The 16,038-nt window shown below is 41.9% G+C and overlaps 1 protein-coding gene across 1 annotated transcript in view; it reads left to right on the forward strand.

Annotated features, from left to right (window-relative positions):
- Window positions 1-16,038, forward strand: part of LOC114069732 (transportin-1-like) — a 55,742-nt gene that overhangs the window by 8,547 nt on the left and 31,157 nt on the right. Inside the window, 4 exon segments of the mRNA XM_027906736.1 lie at window positions 7,808-7,914; window positions 8,434-8,567; window positions 12,469-12,550; window positions 13,218-13,340. Coding sequence (XP_027762537.1) covers window positions 7,808-7,914; window positions 8,434-8,567; window positions 12,469-12,550; window positions 13,218-13,340 — 446 coding nt within the window.

The following is a 16,038-nucleotide window of genomic DNA, read 5'->3' on the forward strand; positions in this document are numbered from 1 at the left end:
GGCACGTCTCCAGGATGCAGGACCATCGCCTCCCCAAGATCGTGCTTTATGGGGAACTTGCCACTGGCTGCCGCAAGAGAGGAGGCCCGAAGAGGAGATACAAGGACTGCCTGAAACAGTCCCTCAGCCTTGGCAATATTGACCACAACCATTGGTCTACCCTGGCCTCCAATCGGGAGGCCTGGAGACGCACCATCTATAACGCTGCTGCTGCTTTTGAGAACACACGCAGGATCACTCTCGAGGAGAAAAGACAACGCAGAAAGAATCGCGTCTTGTCGATATCACCTGGGGAGTCTTTCTGCTGTACATTCTGCAACCGGACTTGTCTATCTCGCATTGGCCTTTTTAGCCATCAGCGTGCTTGTAGCAAGCGTGGGTAGAGCCCCTCTCAAATCTTCGTTCGCGAAGCCTAGCCATGATGACTGTTTACATATTCAGTAGATATTCTCACTTTATACATATTTGTAGCCGAGAGGGCACGGAGAAACTGCACGCAGATCAACGTGATCGATAGGCAGAATCCACTTTATTATGTGTTACAGCATTCGTTTTATATTCTCACACACATACATGTCGTTACATTATTGGTTAACTATAAGCACATGTCCTCACACGACTGGCCTGCAATGGTCAAACACACCTCTCACTAGTCAGTACATGTTGCCATGCAATTGGTCAGCATGCAGCGTCCATGCGCTGTTCATTGTCTGTCTCTGAGAACTCCTTCCCGTTATCTCAATAGTTTACATTCTTGCAACCTGATATTAGAGCTAGTACTTTTCCTACAAGCAGGCCTCTTGCTAAGTATGGCTTGTCCATAGTGCCTGTTCTTAGCCAGGCAGCCCACACATATTCATTGAAACAAAATATTGATGACAGCTACAGGTTTGAAGCCTGCGCCCCAGACCACTGAGGGTCATCCAGGCCCTCAAGGTTGCTTTGGCTACAATGATATCTTGTTGCTTCAGTCCAGGTGCATATGTCTTAAATAAGATGTGCTTGCAAGAGTCCTTTTCCTTGAGAAGAACATTAAACAAACCTAAAGAATTTAGAAAATTTGATATGAGGCATAAGAATAGGTTTGGTAACTGTCAACTACTATTCTAAAGCATGAGAAACTTTACAACTCTACTAAAATCCATATTTGCTAAAGATCCTTAAAATTCTAAGGCATCAATATAATATTAATAATAAATATATACTAATAATGCTAATTATAATTGTCATGAGAGGGAGAGAGAGTAACAGAAGCTAAGAGAAACAAGCGATGCATAATACAGTTGCTCACCACCTGCTGACTGATGTCCAGAACATCCCTGAGCAGCAATTGGCCCCTCATGGCCACCTCCACCCAGTTCATATACATGACACATGACATTCTATAGTGTAGAATATCCCTTTGGCCAGTTTGGGTGAGATGTCCCAGCTGTGCTCCCTCCCAGCTTCTTGTGCAGTTCCTCACTGGCAGAACAAGACACTGGAAAGCCCTTGACTCAGAGTAAGCACTGCTCAGCAACAACCAAAACATCAGTGTGCTACCAGCATTATTCTCATACTGAATCCAAAACTCAGCACTGTGCCAACTACTGAGAAGAAAATGAACTTTTTCACAGATGATACTGATGCCCCAAAAGGCGCATTGAAAACTGCTCAGAGACAGTTTTGAGTCTTTAAGCAGCAAAAGGTATTTATTTTAAGCAATGTTGGGGGCTAGCCAAGTCATGCTGGACAAAACTAGCCCAAAGTTATCAGTGTAAAGTCAGGTATTTATACAGTTTTGTGAGAGATAACATAATTTTTTACATGCATATTCATATTATTGCATCATTTCATTGTAATATTCATAGCAGATGGAGTTAAGGTGGAGTCTGGGCGGAGTGTTCCTTTTGGGGTGCAGTTTTGGGGGTTGTTCCTGTTTCTTCAGCCTCAGAGAGGGTCGTATTTTAGGAGTCTTCCTCGGTGAACTCTTCAGCTTCCTTAGTTGACTGTCTTCCTGATGGTGAGTTTTGCAAGATTTTGGACTCATGCCCCTATTTTGCCCCTTTTCTCCTAAGGAACCCTTCCTCATGTCTATTTCGGTATATGTGTTAGCATTTTTTGTGTTCTTTATTTCCCTATGTTCTTACTTTATGTTCTTTGTGTTAGTGTGTTAGCATTCTTTGGCAAGGTGTTATTTTCCACTAGCCTTGAATTCTGGTTCCTTTAGTTCTTTACCCAGAGCTTGCATTCTGAGTTAACTCCTTCAGGGCCCTGCTCTGTTTCAATACCAGGACAAATAATCTACCAATGTTTGCTCCTTTAGAATCCTTTGCTCTTTCTATAGAATTCTTTCTCCAGACATCTGGGTTAAGGACTTTGGAGTAGAGGAAAATATCCATCTCTTTGCTTTTGCCTGCTGTCTCGTCCCTTGTTAATTTGCATTACTGTGAACTATATTTATGCTCTGTTTCCTTAAGAATAGTAGTGATTTAAGGTTGTAGAAAGTTGTGCTTGATTGATTAAAGAAGTTGTCAGGGAAGTACAATGGAGCTGACTGAAGTATATAAGAATATCATAGAATCACAGAATGGTTTGGGTATGAAGGGACCAAAAAGATCATGTAGTTCCAACCCGTCTGCCATGGGCAGGAACACCTTCCACTAGACCTGGTGGCTTAGAGCCCCATCCAGCCTGGCCTTGAACACTTCCATGGATGGGACATCCACAACTTCTGTGGGCAACCTGTTCCAGTGCCTCATCACTCTCACAGTCAAGAATGTCTTCCTAATTTCTAATCTAACCTTGCCCTCTGTCAGTTTGAAGCCATTCCTCCTTGTCCTGTCACTCCAGAGTCTTGTAAAAAGTCCCTCTCCATCTCTCTTGTAGACTCCCTTCAGGTACTGGAAGGCTGCTATAAGGTCACCCCGGTGCCTTCTCTTCTCCAGGCTGAACAACAATTCTCTCAACCTTTCCACATAGAAGAGGTGTTCCAGCCATCTAATCAGCTTCGTGGCCTCCTCTGGACTCGCTCCAACAGATTGATGTCCTTCCATTGCCCCCAGAGCCTGGATGCAGTAGTCCAGATGGAGTCTCACCAGAGCAGAGGGGCAGAATCACTTCTCTCAACCTGCTGGATGTGCTGCTTTTAATGCAGTCCAGGATACAGTTGGCTTTCTGGGTTGCAAGCACACACTGCTGGCTCAAGTCCAGCCTCTCATCCACCAGCATTCCCAAGTCCTTCTCGGCAGGGCTGCTCTTGATCTGGTCATTCCCCAGGCTGTACTGATGCTGGGGGTTGCCCCGACACAGGTGCAGCACCTTGTACTTGGTCTTATTGAACCTCATGAAGTTCCCATGGACCCACTTCTTGTACTTGTCCTGGTCCCTCTGGATGCCATCCCCTCCTTCAAGTGTGTCAACTGCACCACTCAGCTTGGTGTCATCTGCAAACTTGCTGACAGTGCACTTGATCTCACTGTCTATGTCATTGATGAAGACATTGAATAGCACTGGTCTCAATACAGACCCCTGAGGGACACCACTTGCCACTGATGTCCATCAGGACTCTGTGCCATTGACCACAACCCTCTGGATGTGACTGTCCAACCAATTCCTTACCCACCAAACAGTCCATCCTTTATATCCATCTCTCTCTTCAATTTAGAGAGAAGGATGTTATGGGAGACCATGTCAAAGGCTTTACAGAAGTCCAGGTGGATGACATCCGTACCCCTTCTCTTGTCCATTGATGTAGTGTCTGTTGTAGAAGGCCGCAGGTGGGTCAGGCAGGACTTGCAATTGGTGAAACCATGCTGTCTTAAATCACCTCCCTGTCCTCCATGTGCCTTAGCATAGTTTCTAGGAGGATCTGTCCCAGGATCTTCTTAGGCACAGAGGTGAGTCTGACAGGTCAGTACTTTCCAGGGTCTTCCTTTCTATCCTTTTTAAAGATGGGTACAATGTTTCCCCTTTTCCAGTCATCTGGGACTTCACCTGACTGCCATGACTTTTCAAATATCATGGAGAGCGGCTTGGCAACTACATCAGCCAGTTCCCTCAGGCGAATATATAACAGCTGTTTGGATTTCTCTCTTAGGGTGATTTGGTGGTGGTGACAGCTAGGGGAGGTGGCAGGTTGCAGGCTATGTTTTGAGCATTTTGGTTTTTGAGCATTTTATTGTTTGATTTGTTTGATTTGAGGAAACATTTTTGAATTCATAGCTCAATTACTGTTGAGCTATAAGTGGTCCTTACAAAGATTATTCAAGCATATTTGAACTCTGAAGATGCATACCAACTGATTATTTGTATGCTTACATAGTAAGAGTTGCTATTTAGTATTTTTTCACCCTCCTGTGTGAAGTAATTAAGTATTGTATCCATGTAGGTTTGTGTCTTAATAGTGAGGTTGGTCCATTACTCACTGGTCTCTTCAAACTAGCTAGGTGTAAAAATATTGCTATCTGCCTAGGCTGCCTTCTTAGCATATGAGTTGGCCTTTGTTAGTCATAGATACTCTTTAAGATGCTGTAAAGGGTTTGCATGGCCAGGTTTTACTAAGAGGTGGGACTACAGGGGTGTCATGGGTTCACGTGGCTGAATTTTTGGTAATAGGGGGCCCTAGAGATAATTTCAATTAGAAGCTACTAGAAGCTTTTGCTATTCTATGAAAAAACCAATGATAGCCAGCTCCAAGATGGACTTCCTACTACTAGCCAATGATATTTGCTTCTGTGATAACATATTTAAGAACAGAAGAAGACAAGGTGTGTTGCGCAGAAGAAATTAGGAGCCATGTAGGGGGGAGGCGGCAGGCCCCAGGTGTGGGTCAGGCCCCCTTCCTCGCCCCGGCCCTGAGCTGGGGGCAGGTGTGACACTGAAGCTCGCCCTGGTCGAGACATGTAATAAAGTGGAGAAAAAACTCTAGAGAGAAACTGACCGGCTGAGACATGGTGCAGAAGAAATTCCAGCTCAGAGGAGAGCAGAGGAGAACATGAGATAGCAATGTAAACTCCAAGGTCAGTGAAGCAGGAGGGGGGAGGAAGAGGCCCGGGGAGGCCTCCCTCTCCCCCTACAGCAGGGGAAAGACTGAAAACCGAGACCCCTGCTGCCTTCTCTGTGCTGTGCGGTACAGGTTTTAAAAACCCTTGTGCCAACATTGAAATATGGATTCAACTTCAAAAACTACAGTTGCATATGTTGAGGACCCACAAACTTACCAGGAAATAAATGCATGTATTTAGGAGGTGTCTATGTAATATGGTCCTGTATTCTTGTATATTTCATAACAGTTTTAACGTTTTATTCCAAAGAAAAAGGATATTGCATGATTAGCTCAATGAAAAACTTAGGGAAGCTTTTTTTTTAATCACTTGTCACTTGGGAGATTACTAATTGAGGCAAAATGGACTCATAGTCAGTCCAAGTTTATAAGCAGCTTTCCCCATTCTTGTCACCTAATTAATTTTTCCTGGGATATTTGACCCTGGATGGATACCAGGTACCCACTAAAGCTACTCTCTCACTCTGCCTCTGCAACTGGACAGAGGAGAGAGAAGAGAGAAAAAAACACAACAGCTAAGGATTCATGAGTAGAGATAGGAACTGGGAGAGGTCACTTGCTGATTACCTTCATGGGCAAAACAGACTGAAAGTGGAGATAGTACTTAAATTTATTACTAACAGGATAAGAGCCAAAGAGTGAGAAATAAAACAGCCTTAAAAACACCTTCCCCCCACCCCTCCTTCCTTCCATGTTCTCCCTCCCAGCAGTGCAGGGGGACGGGAATGGGGGTTGCGGTCAGTTGTTGTTTATGCCACTGCTCAGAGAGAGGAGTCCTTCCGCTGCTCCTGTGGGGTCCCTCCCATGGGAGACAGTCCTTGATGGACCTCTCCGGCGTGAGTCCATCCCTCAAACAGCAGTTGTTCCCAAACTACTGTCCTGTGGGTCCCTCCTCCATGGGGTCAGTCCTTCATGGATGTGCTGTACCGACATGGGTCCCCCACAGGGACCACAAGTCCTACCTGGGAAAAATCTGCTCCAGTATGGGCTTCCCTCTCCATGTGCTGCAGGTCCCCAACAGGACCCTGCTCCATCTTGGACCTCCCACGGGGTCACATCCTCCTTCATGCATGGGCTCCTCCTCCTGTTCCAGCATGGGCTCCTCCATGGGTTGCAGGTGGGTCTCTGCACCCTGATGGTCCTCTATGGGCCACAGGGGGACAACCTGCTCTACTATGGTCTGCACCAGGGGCTCCAGGGGCCTCAGCTCCGGCAGCCTGGAGCGCCTCCTCCCCCTCCTTCTGCACTGACCTTGGTGTCTACTTTGTTGTTCCCATGTTCTCACTCTGCTCTTCCCTGGCTGGAATTCTTTCTGTGCAACAACCTTCTGTTCTTAAATATGTTATCCCAGAGGCGTTACTATTACTCCTGATGGGCCTGTCCTTGGCCAGTGGCAGGAAGTCTGTCCTGGAGCCGACTGGCATTGGCTCCACGGGACAGGGGAAGCTTCTAGCAACTTCTAACAGAAGCCACCCCTGTGGCCCCCCCTGCTACCAAAACCCAGCCACAGAAACCCACTGCAGTGTTGAAAATGGAAATGACTCTCTGGGCTATCCTCTCTATTTGCTAGATCTGAATCAGCCAACCCGTACAGCTGATCACTGGATGACCTGCCATAGTGTGTAAGCTCTTAGGTATCTGTCTTAGAATGTGGGCTTGCTGCCCTGTGCACAGTGCTAATTAACACACTGAGGCAAGGTATTTTTATTTTTTTATTCTACTTGGTGCAAAGTAGGGAGCTGAGTGGTAACCCACAAAAGACTGGCTCCCTGATCATCAAAACCTTATACTATTTTTACATTTTAACAAAGGCATTAATGCTCACTGGTTACAAGTTACATAGTTCTCTTATTAATTAGTATTCTACCTCCTACTGGTTAATGATTCTCTCACTTCCCATGCTAATTAGTCCACATGCTCAGTCTTCCTCTTCTTTTGGGTTGGTGGTTTTCTGGGGTCGTTGGTCCGTGAGTCAATGGTTGCAATCTTCCCCTGCTGGAATTATCTTTTACACAGTTGGAGCTGATTTCTGCACAGTTGCTGAGTTGGTTTTATTAGTTTCTTCCTTATCTTGGGAGTTCTGCCAGATGTCCTTGTGGCCCATACATTCTGCATTCTTCGTGTCCACTTGCAGTGGTACATCCTTCTTCCCAAGCTTTGTTAACCTCCCACTAGGTCTGAGATCATTGAAGTATGTCCAGCCCTAAACCTTAACAAAGCAATTCTACCAGCAAGTTGAATTTATCTTTCTAACACCTGGACATCAGCATGTGCTCTTAATGTTTTGTGTAAACATAGTAGAGTTGTGAACACATAATTTAGCAATGGGTTATAATTTTTTAGAATGACATCTTTTGATGTTCCTGCCTTTGTATCATAATAAAGAGGGGGTGACTTGAGCTGGATATTACTCTATGTTTATTGGAGGTCAAGATTTGTACAGTTTTTAGTAAAGATAGAGCAGAACCTTCCCTGGAGTATTTGGACATGATTACTACCTTAACTGGAATTACTTTGTGCTTGACTTCTCACATCTGAGCCCTTCATGATAGCAGGAAGGAGCAACCTGCCTTTGCATTTCAAAGCCTTTCAAATACCATTTGTAATTAAATGTACTTCCTCTTTTTATGTTGGCCAGCTCTTAATAAAACAATAAATTTCTTAACTCCTTAGATCTTTTAGAAGACTAAAATGAGAAAAATTGGTGGGAAACCTGTAAAGATATACGAGATCTCATTTCCTTTATCCCTCTGATTCACTTAGGCATTCTGATAACAACCATTGCTTCAAAAGGGGAATTACAGAATTGGCCTGACCTCTTACCAAAGCTTTGCAGCCTGTTGGATTCTGAAGATTATAATACCTGTGAGGTAAAGAGGCTTATTTTTAAATGGATTAGTATTTAAATTTTAATATATTTTTTCTCTCTTCATAGATACTATATATATGTATAGTATTTTGTATGTGTGTATATGCACATATATAATCTTTTTTGTTCAGTGTTTATGAAGGAAAATAGATACCAGCTTAACTGTTTTAAGCTATGAAGAAAAAAAGTTATCTGATTTTTAAAAAATCTTGCTTTTAAGCATTTTTATTAATATGAATACATAAATGAGCATTGAATGTTAAAATTAAATTGCCGCTTACCTGTTATAGACTCATCCAGCTTGACATCTTACAGATGATAGTATAAAGTGCCTAAATAAAAAGTCTTTATTTTAATTAAACTCCATATTTAGTCAGCTATGTTTACTTTGTTAATTAACTCCATTTACTGTGGTCTTTTGCTAAAATTGTGTTCTGTACAAAACCTAAAATGTTACTTTCTTCAAAATTTAAAAGAACAGATTTTTTGGGTTTTTTGGGTTTTGTTTGTTTTTAAACAGGGTGCATTTGGTGCTCTTCAGAAGATATGTGAAGACTCTGCTGAAATTTTAGATAGTGATGTATTGGACCGACCACTCAATGTCATGATACCTAAATTCTTGCAGTTCTTCAAACACAGCAGTCCAAAAATAAGGTAGGTGTTATACTAAAGTTATCTGTTAAAAAATTATTTACATGAGCAGCAAGGTTGATATTTTGTAGATCGGTTTAAAACATGCTTAGTTTTTTTAAATGATCCTGCATATGCAAATGTGAGAAGTGAAGGCACAGAAATTTCATGCATCAGTAATTTCCATACTTATCTGTTTAGTTCATCCTCACCTCTTTATACATTTTCCAAATCTAGAATCTTTCTTGCTGACGTCCACTTCCCTAAACCAGCTCTCCAACTTTTTTGGTCCCTAGCTGTCTGCAGGCTTGGTGGTGAAATAAAGAGAGCTTGACTGCAGCAGCAAAAACAAGGGTTTTATTCTTCGTCCTCTTCGTCTCGCGCACAGCAGGGTGAGGGGAAGTGGAGAGCAGCACCAGAAATGGCTGAAGAGCCAATTCTGGAATGCAATGTTTACATTAAGCATATTTATCACACCTAGCACAAGGATTTTGCAGACTACAGGGCAGGGAGCATGCAGGGAACTACTTGCCACACAGTTATACAATTTTTCAAAACTTATTCACTCTATCTGAACTCTTTTACACTATCATATGGCACTGGTATTGCTACATATAAGGCTATATTTTTTTCTACAGGTAAGGCAGAGGTTAAAAGTCCTTTTTTCTCAGTTTTAACTTGAGCTGCAGGTGTTTGCCCCATGATGTTCTTCCACAGAAGTTTAGCAGCTTCTTCTCTCACTCTCACTGAGTGTCCAAGGCCGTTTGCTGGATTCCATCCTTATCTCTGAGGCCTCTTGCTGAGCAACTGCACCTGCTTTCCCAGGCCTAATGTCTGCCTGGTACCCAACACTGTCTGACTTTAAAAATCAATTTTTTAAATATTTTGCATATTATTATGAAAATTTCAATGCTGTGGCTAAAATTTCATATTCTGATTAGAAACAACTATCTTGCATTAATTTTGTTATGACTGCATGTCTCAGTTTAATGAGACTGAAGTGTTTTGCTAGGGAGGATGAGTTATGAGGAAGACCAAACTCCTCCCTCCAAGCAATTTTAAATCCGAAATTAAGAGGCTCCGATTGAGGAAGTGTGGAGAAAGAAAAGATAAAAGCCCTTCATTAAAGGATATATGTGCATTGGCAGAACAACAAAAGAACACAAAAACAACTAAACAATAATTCTGCACCCAAAGTCCCCTTCAAAAAGGAAACAGTTCAGTATTTTCTGCCTTTTGGCGCAATTCTAACCACGATTGGGAGGGGGCGCTGTTGGATCACTGGAGGAGCAGAGCCTGCAGTTGCTCCGTGGTGGTTGGCAGGAGGCGCTGCTGGGCTCTGGTGGTCACTGCATGGGGCCCCGGTGTGCAGGAGAAGCCAAAAATGGAGATCATCTTCCCCTACTGGAAAGGGGAAGGGAAAAGGGAGGCTCTTCCCATGAAACTCACGCTGTCAGCAGCTGGCTCTGACCAGGATTGCCCCCTTTTCATTGATGGGAACACGCCGCTGCCAATATGGGAGCAGAGGAGGGAAAGGGCGACCTCCTCCCCAAAAGGTTCCTCTACAGATGGGTCAAACCTCTCTGATGAAGTCCAAGCAGGTCTGGGCTGGGGGCAGAACAGGGCGCAGGAAATCGGAGGGAAACGGGCCAGAAGCAGCCAGGTGAGCAGGTGGAAAACAAAGTGAAGCTTGGACCCCTCCCAACACACACCCTGCCTGAGTCAGGGCAAAAGTGAAGTGCCTCCCATTTCCGAGGAGAGAAAAATAACTCCTCACCTGGTTATTTTGTGTGGGTCAATCACCCAAGGCAAAACCACCCTCCCCCGTTCAACATTTTTCTTTTACAGTGATGCAGGGGAAAGAAAAAAATTCCCCCTTGGTTTTTTTAAAACAAGTAAATCTATGACACTGCATCAATGGAAGAGTAAAAAATCATTTGCTGATAATAGTTTCTGAGTTCTTGCAGAAAAATATTTTCCTCCTTTAACTGCACCAAAACTTATAAAACTCTTTATCTTTCAGCTAGATAAAATTATATGGGTTCAAGATCTTTTTACTGTAATACAGTATTAATCTCTCCAAAGTAACAGAAGTATAGAATAGAAGAAAAATTCCAAAATTAACTTGTTATTGCTAATATTTGTCAACAAGAACAGTAGCTTTTACTCTGAAATAAGCCAACAATGTGCCCTTGCCACAAACAAGGTGAATGGTATCCTGGGCTGGAGTGTTACCAGCATGGGAGGAGATCCTTCCCCTCACCCTCCAGGTGAGGCTACACCTGTAAAACTGTGTCCAGTTCTGGGTTTCCAAGTACAAGAGAGACATGGAGCTACTGGAGACAGTCTAGTGAAGGGCCACAAAGATGATGAAGGGACTGGAGCATCTCTCCTATGAGGAAAGACTGAGAGAGCTGGGACTGTTTGGAGAAGAGAAGGCTCATGGGTGACATCATCCATGTGTGTAAATACCTGAAGGGAGGGTGCAAAGAAGACAGAGACAACCTCTTTTCATTTGTGTCCAGTGACAGGACATGCAGCAATGGGCAAAGACTGAGAGACAGAAGGTTCCCTCTGAACATTGGGAAGCACTTTTTTTACCATGAGGACAACCAAGCACTGGCACAGGTTACCCAGAGATGTGGTAGAGTCCCCATCCTTGGAGATATTCAAAAGCCATTGTGATGTGGTCCTCTGCAAGCAGCAGTAGGTGGCCCTACTTGAGCAGCTGACCTACAGAGGACCCTTCCAACCTCTATGTGATTCTCTGAAATGTGTTTTTGGACTCCTGTTTGAAAATTATATTGAAAGATTTTACAACTTGGAGGGTTCAGTTTTTGCCAGCAGATGGTGAAGACTAAAAGAAAGAGCATAACTAGGAATATCTTGATAGAATTTAAATAAGATTAAAAACTCACCTAAAATAGATGCACACTAAGTAAAATATGTAACAAAGCATGAACTGACACTTGTAGAAAGATAAGCTTTGGTTTTGAGATAGTTAAACCAGTTTCAACTTTAAAGCAGATCACCTGCTGACCTGTGGTCTGGTTTCAGTACATAGTGCTTAAGTATGAAGAATATTTGTAGTGTCAGTAAAATACTATTAGTATTTAACAGTATTTAAATATTAACAGTATTTCAATCTGACCAGAGACAATTTTTGAACACTGGTTTATGAGACTTTCTTTCAAGAAATGTCTGAACAGACTAGATGTTTGGAGTTATGTTAGTAAAAATACTTGAATGGATCTTCAGAGGCTTTTAAAGGTAGATTTATCTTGTACCTTTACTTATATAACGTGGCTTTTGTATCTCTGAGAATGAAAAAGACTTGTAAGCAATGGCTTTGCATGAAGTGAAATAGAAGAACCAGTTCTTCACTTTCAGTTTGTTTCTACCGCGTTTTATTACATATCCTAATGAAAGTGTGTATTTGTTCTAAGCTACAACTATATTACTGATGCATATTGGTCTCATTATATTATAAAAATCTTGCCAAGGCAGTTCGATACTTAGTAATGAAGAAGGGCATGCTAAAATGTCACCATGTTGACTTGTATGGAATTGTAAATATCAGAGTAAATTAAGAATCATAATAGTATATTATGATTATTATGAAAAAGAACATCCTTGCATACTGTTTGGAACAAATGTGCCAGGTATAGGCATCCTGCTATGTTTTTTATTTAATGAATACTTAATTTAAAATTATTTATTATATATATTGTAGTATAAGGTGGTACTTTAAAATGTGGTTCAGTAATTTCTCTTGGTAACAATATAGATGTGCAGATTTGTTCCCTCTTGCCTCTATAAGATGCTTGGACAGTGTGATTTATTTCCTAATGTTTTTGATGCCTATGTGCAGTTTAGAAAATGTTTAATCCATGAAAAACATACATTTTAACTGTTCCATTTGTAGGTCTCATGCTGTTGCGTGTGTCAATCAATTCATCATCAGCAGAACTCAAGCTCTTATGTTGCACATAGATTCTTTTATTGAGGTGAGTGTGCATTCTTGGTTGGGGGGGTTAGGTCAAATAACATATCTAATTTATCAAGAACTTTGAATAATGTTTTACAACCACCACTACCCTCAAACTCCACATTGATGGCTTCCCATTCTTAGCTTCAATCCCCATGAGTTGAAGGTCATTCTGCATATTTATGCTCAAAATAGTCTAAGAACTCTTCCAGCCCAAGAAATTAGTATTTTGAAAAATTCTTCCTTTTCATAAATAGAGGAAACTTTTTCTAGAGAGGTATTGGCAGTAGTCTGTCACTTACCTGTGATTGAGAGTTCTGTACAGGGATCATCATGTCACTGAGTCTAGATTATGGGTTATCCAGAGTATTTTATTTGCTGCTGTTATGTTCTGAAGGCATTTTCTAGCTTCAGAACTTCATTAATGTTTAGGGGAAAAAAATTCAGGGAATAATGTTCTTGTGTCTAATGTATACATGACCAAAACACTGAGTAACAATACACACTGAAAGTCCAAAGACTTCATTTGCTAAACCATGTGTTTAGGAAATAATGCAGTTTTCTGAGGTGTGGGGTGGGATGGTACAGAAGTACATTTGCATACTTTAGTTAGCCAATAATGTCAATTTAAATACAAGTTGAACTAGATGAATTGAAGCTTTTCAACTGGTATTACTTTCCAATAGAATCTTTTTGCACTGGCTGGTGATGAGGAGCCTGAAGTACTCAAAAATGTTTGTCGTGCTCTGGTAATGTTGCTGGAAGTTCGAATGGATCGTCTGCTTCCTCATATGATTAGTATAGTTGAGGTGAGTCTTATTTCCCAAATTGCATGCTGAAACATGTTTGGGATTGCATAAATAATAGCAAATTAAAAACATATATCAGAAAAGGTATGTTACTCTTGTGCTTATCTACTCCTCATTATATGCTTGAGGTTGCAACAGTTTCTTTTTAGCTAATTGCCAACATGACATTGTATTTGACAGACAATGCATAAGGCAGTTGTTCATTCTTCATTAAGTTAATTAATCCTAAAATGGCCAGTATCAGCTATACCACAGAGCAGCCAGGAATTGTCTGACCACAAGTGAGAAGATCATGTTAAAAATCTTAAGTCTGGTGCTGATACTGTTGCAGTTTACACATTGAAGCTGTCACCTTTTTTGGATCTTTTGACCACAGCAAGGTTAAGGAAGGTAATTTTATATATCTGAGATGCTCTTTGAGCTACTAAAAAAGCTGCCTGCCATTGCATTCAGTTTTACAGATTGGTGTCATTTGATAGTTCCTTTATCATTCTAGATTAGTGCAGACTTGCCTACCAGAGCACCAATCAACTGGTACTTGTCTGCTCAACTGAATTGTAATTTCCATATTTCTGGGAAATACAGCACTTTCTATGTAGTCTTTACATACACTACTTGCTAGATTGGAAAAAAGCAAAGATCAGTATCTTTCTCATGCACATATATGAACAAGAGGCTCATAACCCAGTGTCAAATTCCATATGGGCTAAATCCAGACAAAATAAGGAAGGTGCTAATTTTTTGGGGTTTTTTTTTTTGCTCCTGGACAAAGGCATGTGAGAGGCATAAAATTGAGATTAACCTCTAACATCTGTCTAGTGTTGTCTGGAATTCCATGGCACCAACCCTGGCAGATATCTTCTCATGTAACACAGGACAATTAGGAATTGTTGGCACTTGAAGTTTTGGGTTTTTTTTTTTTTTTTTTGGTCTACTTTGGGGTTTTTTTTGAGAGATAGAATACAATTTTGGAGATTATATTGTCAGCAAATGATAACTTCTCTGGCTCTTCACCCTCCTATGATCATAGAATCCTAGAAAGGTTTGAGTTGGAAGGGACCTTAAAGATCATCTAGTTACAAGCCCCGTGCCATGGGCAGGGACACCTTCCACTAGACCAGGTTGCTCAAAGCTCCATCCAACCTGGCCTTGAACATTTCCAGGGATGGGGCATCCACCACTTCTCTGGGCAACGTGATCCAGTGCCTGATCACTCTCACAGTCAAGAATTTCTTCCTAATATCCAATCTAACTCTGCCCTCTGTCGGTGTGAAGGCATTCACTCCAGGGGCTTATCAGAAGTCCCTCTCCAGCTCTCTTGGAGCCTCTTTAATTACTGGAAGGTGCTCTATGGTCACTCTGGAGCCTTCTCTTCTCCAGGCTGAACACCTCCAGCTCTCTCAGCCTGTGTCCATAGCAGAGGTGCTCCAGCCCTCTGAGCATCTTTGTGGCCTCTGCTGGACTTGCTCCAGTAGTTCCACATCCTTCTCCCCAGGGCTACTCTCAATCCAATCTCCACCCAGCCTATATTTATGCTTGGGATTGCCCCAACCCAGGTGCAGGACCTTGCATTTGGCCTTGTTGAACTTCATGAGGTTTGCACGGGCCCACCTCTTAAACCTGTCCAGGTCCCTCTGGATGGCATCCCTTCCCTCTAGAGTGTTGACCACACCACACAACTTGGAGTTGTCAGCAAACAAATCAGTAAGGAATTTGTGGACTTTGCAGGTAGAAATGGTTTCAGCAACTAGAAGATCCAATATTGTATCCTTATTGTATCCCTTTTTTTTTTTTTTTTTGAAAACTTAAAAGACATCTTCTCTATAAAAGACAGTAGTAGTGAATTTTTGCTCTATAATGAAGTTTAGACTTCCTCCCCTCCCCCCCTTCCCCCCCAGTTTTGGGACTACTGTGTAGTATTATTGATTTCCCCAGTTCTGTATGCATATTGGTATGTGCTAATGTAATATTCCAGAATATCCCAGAATGTTCAACATACAAACGAGTTTGGTTTTGTTCCTTTGAAGCTTGAATACCTCCAAGTTGAATGTTGATGATGGTGACTGGTCTAACTGAAGGAATTCTTGAGAAGAGAAACATTATCAACTTGATAAAGTTTTTTATGCTTATGGAGAATCACTTTTAAAGTAGTTAAGAATAATAATGGTTCAGTTGTGATTCGAAGACAGAAGGTCTTGACCAGTGTCATGCTTTTGAACTAGACAAGTTTAGTATTAACTTTCTTGACAAGTTCCTGGAGGATACAGGGATGGTTGAATTTGGATTTCAGTAGGTTTTTGAGTGTGTACTTCCAGGTGATAAGAAGCAGATATGTATTTTTCTGTGTTTTTATTTTTAACCTTTCTCTGAGAACATGACAACAGGATATGTCAGGAATAGACTGACCTAACAGACTTCAGTTATTAGATTGCACTTGTATGTTCATAGAGCATATTTAGCCAGACATGTGGGGCCTAAGATTTTTGTCAACAGAAGTCCTGACTTTTTGTAGTACAATTGTAAGAATTGATAGATGCAGGTTAACCAAGATGGCCACAACTCACAGCTGAAGTGTGAGGAATAGATTTATTCCATCATTTGCAGGGACACACACATACACTGCTAAGTCAAAGCCTAGCAGGGGCAAAAAGCACCAGCCTGGTCTGGGCTTTGTCTTAAAGGCCTGATGCATGTGCAA

The sequence above is a fragment of the Empidonax traillii genome, unplaced genomic scaffold (assembly GCF_003031625.1).
Source record: "Empidonax traillii isolate 1590-97213 ecotype Southwest subspecies unplaced genomic scaffold, ASM303162v1 scaffold1348:size125593, whole genome shotgun sequence".
NCBI lineage: Eukaryota > Metazoa > Chordata > Aves > Passeriformes > Tyrannidae > Empidonax > Empidonax traillii.